We start from the raw sequence: 16088 nt of genomic DNA, 5'->3' as shown, positions 1-16088 counted from the left end.
TTGTTCTGCAATGTCCTGTTACGACTCCGTCTCAAGAGTCCTTTGCGTCTGTAAGCGAACCCTCAGCCATGACCTCCTCTCCGGTGCCCGTATGGCCGTAAGAAACACACTCAGCATACACTTCCTCTCGCTGTGGCTCTCCTTCGCCACTTCCTGTGGGATGTGGACGGATCTGGGCGTACTCATCTGTCTTGGAGTCCATTCCTCTGATCAAGTCCACTCCGGGGTTTGCGTCCGGCAGGGCCTGAAGCAAGACGAAGCTCAGGTCAACGTACTGGAGCTCTTCCTCTATTCCTCCTTCTGCGTCTAGAACCGCCTTGTTCCCGTACACCAACTCTGCTTCCTCGACCAGCGCCTGGAGGACAACACAAACCAGCTAACCTCACAGCTACAATAGCAATCTAGCAACCAGTTAGCTAAATGATTTCTTTTTAACATACTAACGTTACTGTTTCTTGTGAAGACACATGTTATGAAGGCACATTGTTATGAGCCATACTCACCAAGGCAAGTTCAGAAGGGTTCCTGTGGTTTGTATCTTCTGATAGCTGGTCTCTCTTCTTTCTGAAGATACAAGGAAACTGTTAGCTATCCGTACACGTGGTAGCTAGTGGTATACGCATAAGTTAGTGGTGTGTTTAGTAATTATGTGTTTGATAGCTAGTTATCGGATCATTCATAAGCTACTGTTACACACGCTAGCGGTGGACGCGTTATCTCTAGTAGTAGCATTAGCTAGCGACACAGGTGCTGTGCTTGTCTGTGCACACATGCGAGTGAGCTCAAGGTGGTCACGTGCCACGTGTTCCCGCCAGGCTAGTGATGCTATCTTACCTGCTGAGTGTCATATGGAACAGAGTGCAGAGCAGCATCATCACCAAAGAGCCCGCTGTCAAGCCAATCAGCAGAGAGATGGTGTGGAAGGCTGCCCAATCAAAGACCAGAATACGATTCATTATCATTATTGTTATTACTATAATTAATAATAAGGACAAGCATAGGCAAAGACTGGTAGACAGTATTTGGATGGGGGTGAGGATGAATAGCTAGAGGGATAGATGGATGGATGAATAGATAGACAGATAGATAGATATTAACAGATTGATGGATGAATGAATATTAAGGGAAGGATGGAGGGATTGAAAGATGAAGGGATAATAGAAGGATGTATAGATCGACTGATAGATGATGGATGGAAGGATCTACCGGGTTTGCTTTTAGAGAAAGCCAAGTTTAACTCCAAGCGGTTGTCGCCCATAGAGTTGTTGCTGAGACACATGACAGTGGGCGGGTCTTTGTCTGATTGGGGCAAGCTGATGACACTCATGATTCCCAGGTTGCCTGTTTGAAACTCCCTGATGGGACAGGGTGCAGAGTGATAGACGGCCTCTCCATCCAATGTCCAGGTCAGCGTTGGTACGGGGTTCCCCTGGCTCTCACAGGAGCAGCGGACCCCAGAGGGAAGCCTCACACAGTGGGAGGAGTTTAGAATCTCAGCAGCAACTAAGAACACAAGAGGTTAGCACATTACAACATTAAAACACAAGGTAAAAACAACTTTAAAACACGAGGTTAGAACACATTTCAACCTTTAAACACAAGCTAAAAACTTTACAACATGCTACAGTGGATGGGTTAGGGTTAGGGTCAGGAGGAACCTACAGTGGATGGGTTAGGGTTAGGGTCAGGAGGAACCTACAGTGGATGGGTTAGGGTTAGGGTCAGGAGGAACCTACAGTGGATGGGTTAGGGTTAGGGTCAGGAGGAACCTACAGTGGATGGGGTAGGGTTAGGGTCAGGAGGAACCTACAGTGGATGGGTTAGGGTTAGGGTCAGGAGGAACCTACAGTGGATGGGTTAGGGTTAGGGTCAGGAGGAACCTACAGTGGACGTCCAGGTGGACGGGGTCCGACTCTTTCGCTCCGAGGTAGTTTCCGGCGAGGCAGTAGTAGCGTCCGCCGTGGCGTCGCTCTGCCCGCTCCACCGTGAGGTTGGCCCCGTGGTCTGGGAGAGGGACCCTGACCCCGGGGGCCCCTCCTGAGACCAGGTACCAGGTGTAGTTTGAGGAGGGCCAGGCCCGACAGGAGCAGCTCAGCGTGAAGCCCCGTCCTTCCTGCACCCCGCCCGGCGGCTCCGCCCTCAGCTCCACCTCTCTAGGAGGAACTGTGGATAACCATGGCAACAGGACCAATTCCATTAGGACCCATAGCAACAGGACCCATGGCAACAGGACCGAGAGGAGCAGAAAGGAAAGTCTGAACACATTTGAATAAAACTCCACTCTTCACACACAGTTTGTTTTTTTACAATAGGGCAATCTATTAAGTAAAACAAGAGTGATTTATGTGTTGATGCAGCATACATTTTGATAATATTTGCGTCATATGTTAGGTTGAAGGCACTCAGTAGCTAGAAACATCCTGCAACCGGGCATGGCTCATGGTGGTGGACTCACAGTGGACGACCATCTTGGTTAGGCTGGTGTTCTTCGCTCCGTAAAGGTTCCTCACTTCACAGAAGTACTGAGCGTCTGCAGAGACCGACAAGTTCATAGACTGATCGAAACCCAGGGGCCCCTCATCGGGCCCCTGGTCGGTTCCTGGGTTCAGTCGGGAGCGGTACCAGGTGTAGCGGTCCGCTGGGGGGTTGGCGGAGCCGTTGCAGCTCAGACTCACATAGCTTCCCTCCAGCACCGGGCTGGACGGCCACTCCACAGATACGTAGTGCGGAGGGTCTGAAAGCAATCATTCAAGGGCCATCTTTATTATGCTGGTCTGTAAAGAACATTGCTGTATAGAACCATCCACAACCACATTGGGACTCTAGGACTTGGACCTGAAAGATGAAAACCACTATGTTGTTAATCATGTATAGGCTTACTTTGATAATTTAGTCCAGATTTGAAGAGTGTTGGTGTAGTGGTTTTCAATCAGGACCAGTTCTAATGTGGTCTGGACCACAAACAAGCGTTGAAATGTGTCTTTATTTCATTTTCACAAATAGGGAAAGGGTTTCACAAATCTGAAACTATGTTTTATATAATGTATAGCCTCACTTTTATAATCTAGTCCAGATTTGAAGAGTGTAGTTGTAGTGGTTTTCAATCAGGACCAGTTCTAATGTGGTCTGGACCACAAACAAGCGTTGAAATGTGTCTTTAATGCATTTTCACAAATAGGGAAAAGGTTTTACAAATCTGAAACTATGTTTTATATAATGTATAGCCTCAGTGTGATAATCTTGTCCTGATTTGAAGAGTCTAGGTGTAGTGGTTTTCAATCAGGATCAGTTCTAAGATGGTCCAGATGCAAAAAAAGCAGTGAAATCTCCCCTTTTTGGTATTTAAACTAATCAAATAAAGGTTAAATAAATTGTAAACTGTGTTTTAAAGACTGTTTAGACTCTCTTAGATAATCTAGACCAATTAAAGCGGCTTTACCGCGACTGAAGATGTTAAACAACGAAGATTCAGTCGCTCCATGCCGCTCGTTAAGAATCCCTTAACCTTTTCCTTAACTGCCGAATCTGATGCAGAGGGAGTTAAACTCGAAGAAGTAGGCTAGTTTCATAGTAAGATGAATCTGTGCAATATCCATCTGTGCAATATCCATCAACATCCACCAGAAAGTAAACGAGTAGACACTCGTGAATCCGCCTCGCATCTATGCTCATCCGCGGGTGTATCTCCCAAAGTGCATCTAACATGTCTTTCAGGTCCTGTCCACCCGGAGCCGATTTTTTTGTGAAACCATGACTTTAATAATCATGTTATTAGGCAGATAATAAAGCATGTTCTTTAATAGGTCCATGGTCCCAGGGTGGTTTCAAATAAAACCGGACCTATGCGGTTTCGTGTTAGGATTCGTGTGGACGCCTGAGTTGCGTTGAAAGTTCGTTTTTTTGTAGCTTTAAATACAGCCCCTTGGTCAATTTAATTACTAACTGTACATTAAAAAGTATTTCCACTCATTCTAAAAGGTTAAACAACTACTATTTCCTCCTCGACCTGAATGTTTTTATACAGCGCGCAGGCTGGATGCACTCCACTTTATTTTGTGGAGAACCAGCGCCTTGAATATGTAGGTACTACAGCGTTTGTACAGCTTGTTGCGTTTCCGCAATGAGTCCGTCTTTACGGAGATATTCCTGAAACGCATCAAAGGAAAACGGAGGGGGAATGATCGTTTTCGCCTTGTTACTTGGTTGCTATTTATGGGGCGCTCCAGTGTCTCCGCTCAGACGCCCCTTAGAGAGAGCATGGCCACTTCCAAAACCTCTCTCTCGCCGCACAGCATCCGAAATGCCCTATGCATGGTTATGCAACCTAATACCACCATTAGATGGTCAAGGTTGACCGGGACCTCTCGGCAGCAGACCGATTCAATGGCAGTGTCCATGCTCCGGCAGCACCCACACGCACACCAGTCACACCCACACGATCCGAAGGTGGAGCTGGAGCCTGAAATTGATCCCTCTCCACCGGGTGGCAGTCGGACACTACAGGCATGTCCCTCACAGGCTCAAACGGTAACCAGCCATATTAAAATCACTATTTTCCGCCGTGGAGTGAGAAGACGTTCGCGCGTCTGCAGCAACGACCTAGTCCTACCATGGCAGTGACGTCATCGGCGCTCCAATACTAAAAGACGCATTTTCTTTCGTTGCTAAAAAAACTATATTGATTTTTAAAATATTTTTTATTAGTGTAATTTTTTTTATAATGGTCATAACTAACACGTTATCGATGTTGATTATTTCAGTTCAGTTCATCTTGAAGATCAACGCATTGCCTCACACTTCATCGCATAAAATGCAACAAAACCAAACTGTGTTACCAGAAGGTCCTAAAATAAATAAAGATAAGGACTTTACTCACACAAAACGTTGATGGTCAAATTTTGTTTAAAGGAGGCGTCGCTTGTGTGGCGCTTGTAGAGGGCGGAGCAGATGATTCTCTGTCCATGGTGAAGCATGGAGGCTTTGAAGGTCAGCACAGAGGTCACAAGCTCAACTCCCACTGTCTCCTGGGTGTCTCCAAGGCTTGGTGTCCATGACAACGTGGGTTGGTAAGGAGAGAGGATCTGAGCGGAGCAGGAAAGCACGACTGGCCTGCCTTCAACAACGTTCACTTTAACTTTTGGATATAAGACCGGTTTCCACTCATCTGTTAACCACAACCGTCAGAAGAATTAGTTAGACCGAAAAAAACATAAACTGTATGGAGCAAAATGAATATAACATAATCAACCAAAATATGAACCTTTAACAAAGACCAGAACGCCAGTATAGTAGTTGTATTTGAGCTCGGTTTTACAATCAATTCTGAAGAAAAGCTTGGATTGGAAGGCGGGGAGGTTGTGGAAGATGGTTGTGCAGTCTTTTTTCAGGAGATTCCCCACCAGCTCTCCCTGGTAGAGGTTTTGATCTCCGTCGAGGTTGGAGTCAAACACTAGGTTATTCAAAAAACCTTTAAACCATTTGGCTTTACATGTAGAGTCTAGGTACTTATCCCAGCCACTACCCAGCGTGAATCTGCAGGGGATCCTCACAGAGGAACCCTGGAGACCCTTCACACTCTGGGGCAGAAACACAGTCCAGTCCTGGCCTCCGACGCCTGGGAAAAGACAGTCATACCTTTATTCTAAAAATAACACACTAGCCACAACACACTTCAAACATGCTACCCCCATACTACTAAGGGGGTAATTAATCCTCTGCAATGAACCCATCTAGAAGCTAGGAGCAGTGGGCTGCCACAGGGCAGCGCCTGTGAAACAACTCCGGAGGCAGTGTCCTTGCCTTGGTCATGGGAGTGGCAGGAGTGTTAACTTAAATGTTTTTTATAGTGTCTGAGGAAACCGGAATACCGAGAGGAAATCCACATGAACAAGGGGAGAAAATAAAAACTCCACACAGAAAGACCCCCCCACACACACACAAACACACACACACACACACACACACACACACACACACACACACACACACACACACACACACACACACACACACACACACACACACTAAACGTTTACTAAACGTAAACTTTACCACACTACACTTAAGGACCTTACTGAAGTGAAATGACAACTACATGGTACTTGAATGTAGGATGTAGGATGTAGGATACCTACATGTATGCATGAAGACAACTCAACAGATGTAGGTTAAATACATGGCAAGCCAGTTTTGTTGAACAGTACTAACGTCTGATCCATCTCTTACCTTGGAGATGACACCATAGGAGGAGGATAGTAATGGATCTCTCCATGTTCTTAACAGAATCTTCTCTCAGTTCTACATTGAGTCATGTAAGGTGCAATGGTAAAAACTTAAAAACAGTTCCACTGGTTCTGTACCAGCTTTTGATCTTCACATTACCATTTTGTCAAACATACATTAACAACACTTTCTACCAATACAGACCAAACATGTAGTTCAGCATAGGACTGTACTTCCTCAGCAAAGAAAACACGGCGTTCAAAATACATAAAAAAATTGTGTTGTAATTCCATTTGCCCACCCTAATCTAAAGATGAAAACGCATGTCTCTCCACATGTATTTACCTGAATGAGTTAGATGGTCAGACCAGCTCGTCTTACTGTCTTCCTCTGACCAAGGCTTACATAGAGGGACACATCCGTTGTTGACAATTAGGACTTTTATGTTAAGAATCATGTTGGGCCATGTTGGTTTCATCATACAGGATTTCCTTCATGACGTATGAAAGAGGAAGTTAGCACATCTTTATGAAATCAGAGCAGTCTCATAAATATGTGTGATTTATAAATAAATTACTCTCTTCTCACAAATACATTTCAATGGACACACACATGGATATCGGTATGTATAAATGTAAAATAAATCCATAAACAAAAATAGGTTTCACAAACACATTTCTGATCCACACACAAATGTGTCTTGCTTTAAATAAATGTAATATAAATCCATAAATATATGAATTCAAAAATATTTGCAATTTTCATCAAAATGTATTTGGATATTGTTACATTTATATACAAACTGTTAAACTTGAACTTGAATTTACAAGCCTCTTTTCATTTGTGAACTTGTTGTCATTTGTGTGTGAACTGGTCTGTATTTATATGTGGATTTTTGAGACTCTCCTGACGTGGCTGGATTCACAAATGCATTTTTTTCAACAAGTAACTACCATTTATGCATACCGATATCCATTTGTGTGCGCATTGAAATGTATTTGTGAGAAGAGAGTCATTTATATATAAATCACAAAATACATTTGTGAATCCTTCTCTGTGCATTCATTACTCATTCTGACCCCATACATCTGAAGCAAGATGGAACAATCGATTAAAGCCTTTACTGGGGGAGGCTAGTGGTAAGGGCCGAAAGTTCCAGCATTTTGGAAGCTTTATCAACACTGAGGATGTAAAGTTACGTCACGCTGGGCTCCATCTTGTGAGACAGAACCAATAGGAGGAGTACGTTTCTGCGATAGAGGAGGCTGCCCTTTCAGGGTTATTTATTATGTGGAACAAGCCTTTAAAACTAGAAGGGCTGCCATGTAATAGACCTCCCTATGTGTGGTGATGGCTCGCTTAACCTGTGCGCACGCCCCAGAGGTGTGCAGCCTCACTCTGCCCTAGACTCCAGTCAGTCTGATTCAGGCCAGGTGAGAATTCTTCAAACCACCATCAACCACACATACTCTACTCCTAAAACTAAAGACTTGGAACGAAAGTAGTATTTATTTATCTATAAAATAAACAGGGTACTAGAAATGCTCTCCGAAAACTGAGGTCCTGAAACTAAACATAAAACCCTGTTCGTTCTAAACATAGCCGACAACTTCACATTAGGGAATGTGAAGTTGACGATCCCTTTTTTTTGTTGTTGTTTGTGATCCAAGGTCTGCTGTATGCTTGGATTTTCAAAGTAGTGTAACAGTTAGGGTCAAATAATGACTTAAATATATAACAAAATGATTAATATGCCGTTTTGTGATAGTAAGTCACATTTCAATTTACTGTTTATATATTGTACACCAAAAATTGCAAAAAAAAATAACGACATCCTGCCATTTCTAACCGCACTTATTAACTCCTCCCTCACTTCTGGCATTGTTCCAACGTCTTTCAAGACTGCCAGAATAAAGCCTCTCCTCAAAAAACCAACGCTTGATACCACTGACATCCAGAATTACAGACCGGTATCTCTTCTTTCATTCCTCTCTAAAACATTGGAACGTGCCGTCGCTAACCAACTGTCCTCCTATCTCTCATCTAGCAACCTGCTTGACCCTCACCAGTCAGGCTTCAAAAAAGCACACTCCACTGAGACGGCTCTCCCCGCGGTGACTGAGTCCCTCCGGGCGGCCAGAGCCTCGTCCCTCTCATCGGTTCTCATTCTCCTTGACTTGTCTGCAGCATTTGACACTTTGAACCACCAGATCCTCCTCGCCACTCTCGCCAAGCTTGGCATAGCTGAATCTGCCCTTTCCTGGTTCACGTCCTACCTGATGAATCGCACTTATCAGGTAACATGGAATGGCTCCTTGTCCAAACCTTGCACGCTTGATACAGGTGTCCCTCAAGGCTCGGTACTGGGGCCTCTTCTGTTCTCCCTCTACACCAGATCTCTGGGCTCTGTAATTACATCCCACGGCTTTTCCTATCACTGCTATGCTGACGACACTCAGCTATTTCTCTCCTTTCCCTCTTCTGACAAAGCCCTGATTGCAACACGCATATCTGAATGTCTGGCAGAAGTCAGCACCTGGACAACTGCCCATCACCTGAGGCTTAACCTCAACAAGACTGAGCTCCTCCTAATACCAGGGAAAGATTGCCCACACATGGACTTACTGGTCACTGTTGAGAACATCACTGTATCTCCTTCTCCAACTGCCAAAAACCTTGGTGTAGTGTTGGACAATCACTTATGCTGCACCGCAAACATCACTGCGGTGGCCCGATCCTGCAGATTTGCACTTTACAACATCCGCAGGATCCGGCCCTTCCTCACAAGGGAAGCAGCTCAGCTTCTAGTCCAATCACTGGTCATCTCCCGCCTCGACTACTGCAACTCGCTCCTGGCTGGACTCCCTGCCTCTGCGATTAAACCCTTGCAGCGCATCCAGAATGCGGCAGCGCGCCTCGTGTTCAACCTACCAAAGTTCTCACATGTAACCCACCTCTTCCGAGACCTCCACTGGCTCCCTATAATAGCTCGCATCAGATTCAAGATGATGGTACTGGCATACAAGGCAGTCGATGGAACTGCCCCTGCCTACCTCCAAGCATTAGTAAAGCCACACACCCCAGCTCGATCCCTCCGCTCAACTACCTCAGCTGGACGTCTGGTACCGCCATCGCTAAGAGCAAGCAAAGGTCGATCAGCAAAGTCACAACTTTTCTCTGTTTTGGGACCTCAGTGGTGGAACGAGCTCCCTACCGATGTCAGGACCGCAGAGTCGCTCACCAGCTTCCGCAAAAGACTCAAAACTCACCTGTTCAGAGTTCATCTCGACTCTGCATAGAAACCAATGCACAGCCACCATTGAATGTTGTACGTCCTGGGCCAGGACGTACAACATTCAATGGTGGACAAGTGCCAGGACTCCTGGCACTTGTACATTGCACTTATTCAAGGTACTTAATTGTGTAGCATCTACAGTAGCTGCTATCGCTGCTTTACACGGGGAATGGGTTAGCCTAGCGATTGTAATACTTGCACTTGGTTCTATGAACGTCTTTACTGTACCGACAGCGATATATTGTTTCACTTCTTATGACAAATGTACTTATTGTAACAAATGCACTTATTGTAAGTCGCTTTGGATAAAAGCGTCTGCTAAATGCCCTAAATGTAAATGTAAAGTGAATGTTAAAAAGGCTGTTGAGTTTGTTCTCTTTGCAGTATGTCATCTGTCTGTCTGTCTATCTGTTTTTATAGCTTTCTATCTGACCTGCAGAAGAATATTGACCAATGTTTTGTTTATAAACCTCCTAATAACATGACAGCTATACTATAACCAATGACTTGATTTATTGTAATTCAGTTTTATTCTAATAAATTAGATTGTTATTTGGTAACTGGTTATTTTGGAGGAATAAGTGATGTGGGTCTAGTGTGTTCGGACAGAGGGAAGTGATTGTGTCAGGGTTTTATTTTTAGAGGATGATTCACAAGTCTGCACGGGGTGGATTTCCACACACAAGACTACATTTCATGTTGTATATAGTCAAAGCTATGTTTTTCTAAAGTATGTTGGACATAAGTGATTGGTTGCATTACATTTCTAAAAAGGAGTCCTCTCTTTCGTCAACTGTGAGCAGAATAGCTTGGCATAAGAGAGCTCCTGGGGAGACAAAGTTAAGCAACCAAAACCGATCTGGATGGAATGCACATATAAAATAATGTATTGCAGTTTCATTGACTGACGTGCAGTTCATAATCTGCTTCTGTTGCAGTACTACAAACTAGTCTTGCTTCATCCTCTTGCTCCTTGCCCTTTCTCCCTCTCTCCCTCCATCCCTGTGTGTGTGTGTGTGTGTGTGTGTGTGTTTGTGTGTGTGTGTGTGTGTGTGTGTGTGTTTGTGTGTGTGTGTCTCTCTGTCTGTCTCTCACTCTTTCCCTGTCTACCACAGACTCTCTCTCTCTCTCTCTGGTTCTCTCCCTGTCTCCCTCAGTGTCTTTTTCTCTGTCTGAGCTGATCTTCTATCTGGACACCATGTTCCTAGTGGATGTTTTTATGTTAGGTAAGTAAAAAACAGTTTTCTTTTCCCTTTCTATATTCATTTTAAGTAGGTCCAATGGTGCTCATGGTGGCCTGGCCCATGAAATAGTAATAGTTTCTATAATGTAGCATCTAAAGCAGTTCGTTTATTTGATTAATTGTATGTGCTAACATGATGCACTATTTGGGTTGTATCTACATGGTTGAATGCACTTATTTTAAGTTGCTTTGGACAAGCTAAATAGGTTTGTCAGCTTAATAAATGTAATTTAATGCTCCTTTTAAGGGCTGTTAGATGTTGAACAGTGCCAGGCAACGTTTGATTCATATCTTGGAAGAAATTCACAATAGATTAGTTATTTACCTGATCATCTTTTTGGAAATGTTCCAGTATAAAGATATGTTTCCACACTACATGGAAGTGATGATACGAGTGATGACACTCTGACAACTGAATATCCAGTCTAATCTAGTCTTGATGTAGTTAGCAAGTTGCCAGTTAGCATTCCTATATGAAATCAATCTAATGCATGAACAAAATATGTTAAATGTGAAAGTGAATCAGATAACGTCTGCATAAAATAATTTCAGCATTTCAGTTTTGGTATAGTTAACGGACAACAATGTTTTTAACTGGGACAGCCCGAAGATTTTCTGTCAATCTTGATAGAAAATAAAGAAATCTGAAGGTGAAGGAACCTACCAACACTTATGTTAGAGCACCAAGGCTATTTTTTAATAGTGTGTCGGAGACGTCACATCCTAAATTGAAAATAGAACAATCCCTCAGGTACGCCATAGGTATTTTTTTATTATGATGACTTGAAGGTTTTTTCTAACGGATTAAAATCAGCTTAGTGCACTTGCCATTTAATTTTCAGACAATTAAAATTCTTAAATAATCTATTTCTTTTACTTTTATTTCATATCGGCCCACACAGCCTCCACTGCACTCCTCCCACCCCCGGATCCTTCTTCTGATGTGTTGTGTTTTCTAATCACTGAGAGTTCTGAGGTTGGAGTTAAGAATTCCGGGAAGGAGTGGGGAGATATTGAAGCTTGTAGCGTGTTGTCTAGGTCTGAGCGATGTTGTAGACCTAGAAATCACATGCGCCCCAACACCGTGGCGTTATACTATACGTTTTCCAGAAGCTTAACCCTCTCTCAGACACAGCCATCAACATCAACTGCTGCCTGGATGGATGGAGCTCCACACATCAACACACACTGAGGCATTAGCTCACATTCTCGTAGTCGGTGTACCTTCGTCCTGACGTCATCATGAAAATAACAGGTCTTGAGCTGGGAGCAGAGCGGAACGTTCACAAACTGGTTGGCGGGGACTGGCAAAAAACATCTGCAGCAGTCCTGAATTACGCTATCATTTTGTAACAGCGACAACATGGCATAGATTACTATGTTGAACATCAAATTACACATACTAAGATGTTCTTTGGGTTTACTGGCACTTTAAAGTAGCAGAGACAAAGGGAGACATGTTGTCCTTCTCTCCTCCCCAGTGGGTGCTCTCTCCTGGACGGAGGCGGGGGGCTCCTCCCCTGTCCCGTCCGTCCCCGATCGAGTCCGGGCGCTGGCCGGGTCCTGTGTGGTGGTCCCCTGCTCCTACACCCCCCTGGCTGCTCCCCTCAGGAGGGGCGGGGGTCGGGTGGAGGTCTGGCTGAAGTTCAGAGGAGGACGCCTCTTCCCTTTGAGGAGCACCGCCTTCAACAGCGAGGACCCCAGTCACGTGACCAGGGAGTACCTCAGACGGACCTCCCTCCACGGGCGGATCTCAGAGGGGGACTGTTCGCTGAGACTGGACCCGGTCCGCCTGCAGGACTCACGGGCCTTTGAGGTCGCCTTGAAGGGCCCGGAGGAGGGGCACTGGGGGACCCCGAGGGTCTTCACCCTGGAGGTCTCTGGTGGGTTGAAGGGAAAATGTTATTTATTTTATTTGGCGGGGACAGTACACATTAATCCAAGTTTTAGGTCCCACTTAAATCTCAATAGGTTTGCCAAGAGGCTCATTTACATCTGTAGTTCTGGGTATGTCAACAAAATAACAATTAGATTACAGTTAAAAGACTAAAACAAAATAATCCCAGTACATTATGTTGGTAATGTCAACACTTCCTGCCGGCTACGAAGGAGAAGGCTGAATGTCCCCAAGCACTCCTGCTAAACGGAACAACACAGTCCCCTCTTTACTCTGACTTGAGTCCCCGATCCCTTAAGCTTTTCACCATTATACATCACATCCGGCCGATGGACTTCTGAAGTTGTTGAGGAGAAAAATCCATTTGGACACATTGGCCAATGCTTCAGAGAGTTTGTGTGCAGCCTGTTACATTTGGAGACTGACAGGTGGGCATGCAGATGGGAGGTCATTTATATACAAGCGAAAAAGGAGCCGGCCCAGAATGGATCCTATGGGACCACCAGTATCCACCTTGAATGTCGCTGATAGAGAACCTCCTATATGAACAGCTTGCTTCCTGTTGGATGGATGTTAAGTCATCCAATGAATGGCAGCAGGAGAGACATCTGAGGAGGATAGTTGAGATAAAAGGACCCTGGGAGGCCCGCCTTAGCTCTAAAAAGACAGCAAATACATAACCCTTTTTCCATTTTATATTGTTTGCACTCAACATTAAAATCACACTCAAACATGAACACGTTTTTAATCACATGAAGGAATTCCTTTTTTAACTTCTGCGTAAACAAAGCTGGTCCTCCCCCTTCAACAGAACACCCTGAGGCTCCCGTCATCAGCGGGCCGGTTTCCGTCACCGAGGGACAGCCTGTCTCCCTGAACTGTACGGTGCGCTCCTTCTGCCCGTCCAGACGGCCTGTGCTGCGCTGGCACTGGGAGAGAGGAGCCCCGCCCAACAGCAGCAGCAGCGATGGAGGGGGACATCAGCTCCTCCTCCAACCCCTGCCCCACCGGCCCATACTGCTCTCCTCGCTCTCCTTTACCGCCTCCTACACGGCGAAGCCCAGAGTCAGGTGTGAAGCCGCCTACCCTGAAGGAGCCATCGTGGGCGCGCACAGGGAGGTCCACATCACCTGTATGCACCTTCCCCCCTGACATCCTGCTCCAAATTTGGTTCACCCTCCGTTAGTGTTCTCTGCTTCGGTTTAGTTCACCTTCCGTTACTACTTTCCCCCCCCCCCCCCCCCCCCCCCACCCCCATCCCACGTGTTTCTCCAGTCGCTCCCAGGGAGGTGAGGGTGGAGGTGCGCTCCCTGGTGGTGCATGAGGGGGGCAGCGTGCTGCTGGAGTGTGCGTGTAAGGCCGACCCCCCTGTCACCACCTACCGCTGGACCTACGTATTGCACGGTCACACCGTGGCCCTCGAAGCGCACACGCACGCCGCACGCATCTACAACGCAACCAGAGGCATGCTGGTCCGCTGCTCGGCTCACAACCTGATTGGCCGAGGGGATTCCCAGCCCACACCGTTGGACATTCAATGTAATACTTTGGTCAAAAAACTAGACCTTTTCTATCCTCCCATTTGGCAAAATAAGAGCCCTCTTCATTCGGGCCTTTCCAGTTTGACAAAATAAGTGATGTTTGGATGTTTAGTATAGAGAGGTGATAATGATAATATTTTATGTAGGTTTATTGTTTGCGTAATTATAAGGCTATTACATGGATTATTGGTCACAAGTCTAAAATAACAGCATTAAACAGATGCCGATGATTGACAACACACTTTTGAAGCTAGTTCCACCATAGACCGCTGGTTAATAACGATTATTCACTATCTTGTCGTTCTTTTTCTCTTTCTTTACCAGACAAACCACTCATCCTGCGTCCGCTCTCGTCCTGTTTGCTCGCGGAGTTTGAGGTCACATGTGTCTGTATCGTGAACTCGAACCCGCGGGCTGCGGTGAGGTGGAGTGTGAACGGGAGTGTGCCCTCTGGTGGGTACAACGTGTCGGTGGAGGGGGACTCGAGTAAAGTGAGGTCATGGCTGCGCTGGCGGATGGACGGACGGCAAAGGGTCACGTGTCTGGCAGAGAACCAGCTGGGAGATGACTCGCTGACCCTCATGCAGCCCGGAGAAGGTTCATAATAATATAATAATACTAATCATAATGATAATCTTTTTGTTAATCTTGTGTTTGTTGTTTGTGTGTATGTGGAGGTTAGTGTGTGTTCGTATATATATTTGTATATGTCTGTGTGTATTTTGTTTATATGTGGGTGTATACGTGTATCTGTGGGTCGGTAAGTGTGTGTGTGTGTGTGTGTGTGTGTGTGTGTGTGTGTGTGTGTGTGTGTGTGCGTGCGTGTGTGTGTGTATGTGTGTGTGTTTGTTCGTGCAGGTGAGTGTTTGTATATGAATGTGTAAATGTCTGTGTGTATTTTGTGTGTGTGTGTGTGTGTGTGTGTGTGTGCGTGTGTCTGTGTGGGTGTGTATGTGGGTACCTATGTCTGTGTCAGAATATGTGTGTGTGTGTGTGTGTGTGTGTGATCCTGTCTGCTGTGTTTATTCAGTGAGCTCTCCCTGGTGGCTTGTGGCGGTAGTAGCGGTCTGTGTCCCTGCGTGCACCTCATCTCTGCTGCTGCTGTACTGCTGCCGACGACGCAAGAGAGTACGGTACGACGCCTCCATGACCCCCAGCCAGCCCACCGGCTCAGTCCTACCCCACATAGGATGGGCTTCATTGACCTATACGGCACTCTTGGTTCAAATTCGTGGGGGAACCCAATGCAGAGTAACTCTTCAGTAGTACAAAACATCACGTTGGTTTGGTGGTTTTGAAATCATGAGGAGTCATGTTTCAGGAATAAAACCAGACCTTACAAGGCTCAATGGGCAACGTTATGCTCCTGTATACATAACAGAGCAGAATCAAGTTTTTAAATGTGTCAAAGTCTAAGTAAATCTGTCTGTGTGTCCCTTTGTGTGTTTGCGTGCATCTGTGCACGTGTGTGCATGTGTGCATGTGTGCGTGTGATTGTGTTTTGTGTGATCAGGCGTGTGTTGAACAGACACCGCGGTGCATACCTCAGGGACATGGCAGTAAAGACTCCGCTCTATATCAACTGCACCGAGGTGACACATGTCTATTCCAACGGCAGCTATCAACTGGTTTACCAGAACTCCACGCCCCTCTTTGTACGCACCAATCAGGTAACAGGCCTCGCCCTCTTCTTCTCTGGTGTAAACTGTGGTACAGTACTCTGTACTGTAGTACAGAGCCGTGCTATAGAACAGTATTACGACTTTGGCACTACAGAACAGTACTATAGAAAGGTATTACTACAGTACTGCTACAGCACAGTATTAGAGAACAGTAATACTACTAACACCATTTTGGATCCGTTCATTTTTTTCAGACTCGGCCGATAGG

General features: G+C 45.6%; 1 protein-coding gene across 1 annotated transcript; it reads right to left on the bottom strand.

Annotated features, from left to right (window-relative positions):
* Positions 1 to 31: 31 nt before the first annotated feature.
* Positions 32 to 12001, bottom strand: LOC307089682 (myelin-associated glycoprotein-like; the record flags this gene model as incomplete). Its single annotated transcript, XM_079756081.1, has 11 exons — positions 32 to 355; positions 504 to 564; positions 835 to 925; positions 1207 to 1503; positions 1885 to 2163; positions 2456 to 2734; positions 4877 to 5164; positions 5261 to 5614; positions 6226 to 6297; positions 6568 to 6622; positions 11966 to 12001. 11 exons carry the CDS (start codon positions 11999 to 12001, stop codon positions 32 to 34), a joined length of 2136 nt encoding a protein of 711 aa, XP_079612207.1.
* Positions 12002 to 16088: the final 4087 nt, after the last annotated feature.

The sequence above is a fragment of the Pollachius pollachius genome (genome assembly GCF_949987615.1).
Source record: "Pollachius pollachius genome assembly, chromosome: 1".
NCBI classification, from domain to species: domain Eukaryota; kingdom Metazoa; phylum Chordata; class Actinopteri; order Gadiformes; family Gadidae; genus Pollachius; species Pollachius pollachius.
This window is presented reverse-complemented; position numbering and strand designations above follow the sequence as displayed.